The 6439-nt window shown below is 43.1% G+C and overlaps 1 protein-coding gene across 1 annotated transcript; it reads left to right on the top strand.

Moving 5' to 3' along the window:
- The first annotated feature begins 4949 nt into the window (after window positions 1–4949).
- Window positions 4950–6117, top strand: LOC119312316 (uncharacterized protein C119.09c-like). Its single transcript, XM_037588045.1, has 2 exons — window positions 4950–5121; window positions 5914–6117. Exons 1-2 carry the CDS (start codon window positions 4950–4952, stop codon window positions 6015–6017), a joined length of 276 nt encoding a protein of 91 aa, XP_037443942.1. The 3' UTR covers window positions 6018–6117.
- The last annotated feature ends 322 nt before the right edge of the window (window positions 6118–6439 follow it).

The following is a 6439-nucleotide window of genomic DNA, read 5'->3' as shown; positions in this document are numbered from 1 at the left end:
GGGAGAGTTCTTTCAAGAAGCAGACACTGACGAAGACGAAGATAATGCAAAGGAAGATGATGGCGTGCATCAGGAACATGATGCTATGGAACATGAAGCCATGGATGACATGGAAGTAGATAATGCAGAGGACGAATACGAGGATGTTTCTGACCCTCAAGATTTGGCATTACTTATGCGATGGCACATGGGGCTGAGGATGAGGGCCCCCCTGAAGACTTCGAGGATGAATGTATGAACGGGCGTGATAGCGATCATGAAAGCCCTGATCCAAATGTTGCACCTAATATTGACCCTTATTTCTAACAACTCCATGTAAACGTGTGAGAACTCTATGTATGTGTGTCACAAGTCTATGTATTCGTGTGTGTAACAACTCTATGTATTCGTGTGTGCAACAACTCTACGTATTCGTGTATGCAACAACTCTATGTATCTGTGTGTGTACCAACTATATGTATTATTGTGACAATTCCATTTATTCTTCATATGTGATATATTTATTGTATTTACATCAAGTTGTATCATCTGTACTAACTGGTTTGTTCTTCTTTGTATCAGGTGATTGAAACATGACAGGTAGCAAGAAGATTCGAAAGGAAAGTTTGAAAAAGTGAATGATCTGTACAATGATCAACCTGCTCGACCGGTGAAAGCGGTGGCCGCTTCTTCATCAGTTGCCACAACCGCCAAGAAGGCCAAAGGATTGGCGGGTATAGACACCTGTCCAGCAAAACGTGTGAAACAAGGTCGAGTACCACGCGGGGAAGGAGTAGGAGGCGGACGAGGAGGGGGAGTAGGTGAGGCAGGAGGAGGAGGCGGACGAGGAGGCGGACGAGGAGGGGGAGTAGGTGAGGCAGGAGGAGGAGGCGGATGAGGAGTATGTAAAGCAGCCCGGAGTAGAGCACCTCTTTCTTCTCCTCGACCCTCTGATGCACTGCTTCACCGTGCTCAGGAGGAGGAAACAGAGGATGGTGATGAGGCGGGTGAGGAGGAGGACGAGGAGGATTTTGCGGAGGAGGTGGTGGAGGATGAGGAGGAGGAGGTGGTGGAGGACGACGCCGCTGAGAGGAGGCTGGTTGTTCGTCGGGTTTCTAAGGGTGGGGATGGACCCTCATGGGTGACAGAGCACCACGAGGTGAGCGGTTCACAACCGATTGGTTCGACTATCAGCACTACTTCCAGAGGGAAAGTGTGGCTGCGTGGTCCTTCAAAGCTTCCAAGACGTCCATATGTGCATAGAGATGTGTTGATAAAACCAATGGGAGAGAAGTAAGTGGTTATCTTGACTCATCCCACTACAAGAAATATGTCAACTTATGACCTTCTCTTAGTGACCCCAGCTGAATTGGTCGTAAATTCACGGCCATTTCGCTTGGAAGGTCTTAAACCCTGAAATTGCTTACACCAAATGGTCACAAAGCAGACAAGAGGCGCCAATGACCTTATTTCTCCCTGATTACGACCAATATTAAATGGTCATGAGGTTGTGAACGTGGATGCATTGGTACTTATTGCTATGACTAGGCGCCACCTCATCAGTTTTGCCTATGTGTCATGTCCATGTGTCAATTTTTGCCCTAGGTTGTGAAGCAACCTGTATTTCTGTCATTCCCAAAATTCCCAAAAAAATTGGACATTCTTTACTATCCAAATCATTGCCTCATGACAATATTAACCTCCATTTGCCTAGTAAATCTTCCTCGGCAAATATCCAAAGTTTTTGTTCAACTCGAACTGTTGTGAAGGAAGTACTAGCTAGGCATATCCTAATGAGCTGAATTTTTGCCACATCTTCTATATTCCCAAATCATTGCTCTCCACAAAATTTGAGCCCCATCTAACAATACATGTGAGTGTGGCTTCAACATTCATATTTCTGTACAGTGTGGTACGTTGCAAAGCAAGTGACACCTATGCTCCTCCATTTTAGCTGCAAATTTTCCAAGATAGTGTCCTTAGTAGATGATCATCCTCGGCCAAAACTCACGCCCATTAGCCATGTGCATTTCCCGTACCACTAATCAAACACTTGGGTGCTAATTCATGTTTGAGCATTGTTCGGTCTCCTTGTGAGATTCTTCTGTTGTTATTTTCTTCCAAGCATCTACCTGAGGAGTGCCAAACCTACTAGACATGCCTAGGCTTCCCAGAACGCATGGCAACACCACGGTCACGCGGTGACCACGCGGCGGGCATCCGAGTCTACGCTCTTTGGAGTTGGGGCCCTGGGCCACCGTCCAAACCTCAACATATCACCACCAAACCATGTATTTATGCTTAAATAGATACTTATGCACCTAGAAATGATTTCTGGAAAAAATAAAGAGAAAACTATAAGGTAGCCACAGTTCAAATTTGACCCGCTTCCTACTGAATCGGCGGAAATTTGTCTTTTTCACCGGAGATGGATCAAAGCTTTTGACACCCAACCATTTTGTCAATTGTGCATTAAATATGGCCTAGTATTTTTGGAAATTGATTTGGTCCAATTTTGCAACAAATATATGGTAGGTCCTTCACAAAAAAACTCATTTCGGGCACTCGGAAAATGGAAAATGAATTTTCCGTGCAAAGAAAATGAAAACTCCCTTAGGCAACATTGTTTGGAATTTCAAGATGCACCCTTGTGCACAATATGAGATCATTTGAACAAACTATGCCATGAATGTGGCCATAAGATTGATCATTTGGCTTGAAAGCCATGAATCTTCACGCATGATAGCTCATTTGTGAGAACACTTTTTTAAAATAATTGTTCTATTACAAGTTTATTATTTTTCCTGGAAACTTGTTCACATATGATGACACAATGCGAAGGTTTTCCAATTTTTTGATTTTTTTGAATTTTTTATGCCCGTTTCAAAATGCGGTCGAAACGGCGGGCTTGACCGTTCCTAGCTAGTGGTTGAATCTTGGAATTTTTTTTGATGTTTCTCTGATTAAATAGATACTTATGTACCTAGAAATGATTTTTGGAAAAAATAAATACTCCCTCCTTCCATCTATATAGGGCCTAATGCGTTTTTAAGACCGCCTTTGACTATTGACAAGATTAATAGTACATGACATGCACAATGTGAAAATTATATCATTGAAAGCTCCTTTCACACACGAATTTAAAGGTGTGCTTTGTGTAAGTTGCATGTTATATATTATTTCTCTAATATTTGGTCAAAGTTAGCCTCGAAAAACGCATTAGGCCCTATATAGATGGAAGGAGGGAGTAGCAAACTATGAGGCAGCTGTAGTTTAAATTTGACCCGCTTCCTCCTGAATCGGCAAAAATTTGTCTTTTTCATCAGAGATGGATCAAAGCTTTTGACACCCAACCATTTTGTCAATTGTGCATTAAATATGTCTTAGTATTTTAGAAAATTGGTTTGGTCAAATTTTGCAACAAATATATGGTAGGTCCTTCACAAAAAAACTCATTTCGGGCTCTCAGAAAATGGAAAATGAATTTTCCGTGCAAAGAAAATGAAAACTCCCTTTGGCAACATTGTTTGGAATTCCAATATGCACCCTTGTGCACAATATGAGATCATTTGAACAAACTATGCCATGAATGTGGCCATAAGATTGATCATTTGGCTTGAAAGCTATGAATCTTCACGCATGATAGCTCATTTGTGAGAACACTTTTTAAAAATAATTCCCTCATTACAAGTTTATTATTTTTCCTGGAAACTTGGTCACATATGATGACACAATGCGAAGATTTTCCAATTTTTTGATTTTTTTTGAATTTTTATGCCCGTTTCAAAATGCGGTCAAAACGGCGGGCTTGACCATTCCTAGCTAGTGGTTGAATCTTGGAATTTTTTTATGTTTCTCTGATTAAATAGATACTTATGTACCTAGAAATGAGTTTTGCAAAAAATAAATAGCAAACTATGAGGCAGCTACAATTCAAATTTGACCCGCTTCCTACTGAATCGGCGGAAATTTGTCTTTTTCAAGAGAGGTGGCTCGAATCTTTTGACACCCAATTATTTGGTCAACTGTTCATTAAATATGACTTAGTATTTTAGAAAAATAATTTTGTCCAATTTTGCAACAAATATATGGTAGGTCCTTCACAAAAAACACGATTATTGGCACTCCAAAAATTGAAAAATGATTTTTTGTGTAAAGAAAATAAAAACCCCTCAAATTAACATTGTTTGTCGTCCCAAGATACACATATGAACACAATATTGAGTCATTTAAACATACAACATGAGGCTAATATGTCGAGTGTTTACCCGAAATAAGAGGGTAAAAAATATAAAAGAAACAAAAGAGAAAAAACACAATTACATAAGCTAGACTCTGATTGGTGGAACCATCTGTCACACGGATCGATGACATGGCAGACATCCTACCATCCATTGCTAGCAATCCCACCATCCATCCATCCATCTGAAGAAATCCATCGCGGATCACCTTAGTCATCTCTCCTCCCTTCCTTCCGCCCGCTACCTCCCTCTCTGTCTCTCCCCGATCCAGATCGACGCCGCCACCCCTCTCTAACCCTAGCTCCCCGTCGCCGGCGTCGGTGCCCTCCTGCCCTCCTCTCCTCTCCTCCACATCCGCCGCACCCACCCACCCACCCCCAAACATTGTCAAATCCGCCATGCCCACAACTCTCTTTGCCCCACCCCTAACCCTACCCACAACCGCCGCCGTGCTCCGTCACCGGCGACCTTGCCACCACCGGCCCTCTCCCCTTGCCCTATCTCCATACCGCACGCGAGGGAGGGAGGGAGGGAGGTCCCAAATCGAAGCGAGCAGCAGCTTCCGGATCCAGACCGAGAGGGGCCCCAAATCGTGACCTTCCTCCGCCCCTTGACTCCTTTGTGTCGCCCTACCCCGCGGCTCCCGGGACGCCGAGCCAGACAGGAGGAGCCACTGCCCCGCAGCACGCGCGCGTCGGTAGGGCGAGGGGACTGATGGCGAAGCTATGCATGCAGGCGGTGCCCCCGCCGCATCTGAACAAGAACACCGAGTGGTTCATGTACCTGGGGGTCTGGACCACCCACATCTTCATCCTCTTCGTCTCCTGGCTCATCATCCTCTCCATCTTCGGTTGCACCCCCGGCATGGACTGGACGCTCGTCCACCTCGGCCACTTCACGGTACCCGCCTCTCCCCCTCCCCTCCCTCCCTCCCTCCCATACACGTCCTCGACTCCCATGGATCGTGTTTGTTTACCTCAATTCATGTTTGTTTACCTCGATTGCTTGCTTTGTGCGGTCAGGATTTAGCTTGTCAAATGTACTAAGAGGCTTTTGCTTCTCTCATGTTCTTCAGGAAGACATATTGTTCAGGAAGGCATTGATTGATTCGGTGTGTAAATAGAGAGACCGGTTGTATACCAAACATTTTTTTACTGCAATGGCTGATTAGCCAAATTCTCCGTAGATCTGAATTCTCAACCATGGTACTGTACATGATCTTTGATTATCCTGGTTATTATTTCTCAACATAACAAGTGGAGTACAAAGTAGCTTGGCTAAAACAGAGAGCACTCCTTGGGTATCAGAGACAGAAGAATGTTTTACAGATATTCCCAGTGAAAAAAGGGGGATGGCGTGTCTTCACCGATTGTCGACCAAAAAAAGGGGATGGCGTGTCTTCGCCAATCCTGCCAACTAATAAAGTGTATTCTAGTTTGAAGGTTCACTGTTTCATAATAGCCAAATAAATAGCCTGCATTTAATCATTCTTTTGCTACTTTAAATATAATAATGTAGTGGCAAAATTCATGAAATCATTCTGGCAGTAAATACTGCAGTTCTAGTTGGCCTAACCTCAATTCTGGAAGTACAAATTATTGCTATTTTTCTCATAAGATTATAGCATGAAACATACTATCTAGAAATTATTTCTCTATTGTCATTGCTTTCCTAATTGAATCTTCATTTCGGATTACATACCACTTCTTCCACTGGAAGAAGGGAACTCCATTCGCTGATGATCAGGGGATGTATAATAGGTTGACTTGGTGGGAGCAAATGGACAACGGCAAGTAGCTTACTCGCAACAGAAAATTTCTTGTTGTGGTTCCTGTAGTCCTCTAAGTGTTATTCTGTTTCAATTTTATTAATACTGCTTTTGGGAGCTTATTTGACAAGGAACAGCATGGCAGGATGTATGCACAAAGATTAATTCTGGCTAGTCAGAAATAGTACACTTATTCATCAATTCTGCAAAGAACACTCGTTAGTAACATCTAGGTCTAACTTGCATATTCACGCCATTATACATGTGTAAGGATTGGGCATTGCTCTATTGCGGCAAACTGGTTAAATACTTGGCTGTGATCACGTTTGTGGTTGGTGTGTGAGCAAGCAAAATCAGAAGTGATCCCAACTGATCATACTATTTTTGCGTTTGCTAGAATTGTTCACCTGCCATCTGATAACATAGTTAGGCATATGATTACTCTGTTAAG

The sequence above is a fragment of the Triticum dicoccoides genome, chromosome 1B (assembly GCF_002162155.2).
Source record: "Triticum dicoccoides isolate Atlit2015 ecotype Zavitan chromosome 1B, WEW_v2.0, whole genome shotgun sequence".
NCBI classification, from domain to species: Eukaryota; Viridiplantae; Streptophyta; class Magnoliopsida; order Poales; family Poaceae; genus Triticum; species Triticum dicoccoides.
This window is presented reverse-complemented; position numbering and strand designations above follow the sequence as displayed.

Bases quoted from the DNA above. Each gene is read 5' to 3' on its own strand.
- LOC119312316 (XM_037588045.1), top strand. From the start codon at position 4,950: ATGCAGGCGGTGCCCCCGCCGCATCTGAACAAGAACACCGAGTGGTTC. The intron at 5,122-5,913 runs TACCCGCCTCTC...CTTCATTTCGGA, and splicing joins CCACCTCGGCCACTTCACGG to TTACATACCACTTCTTCCAC.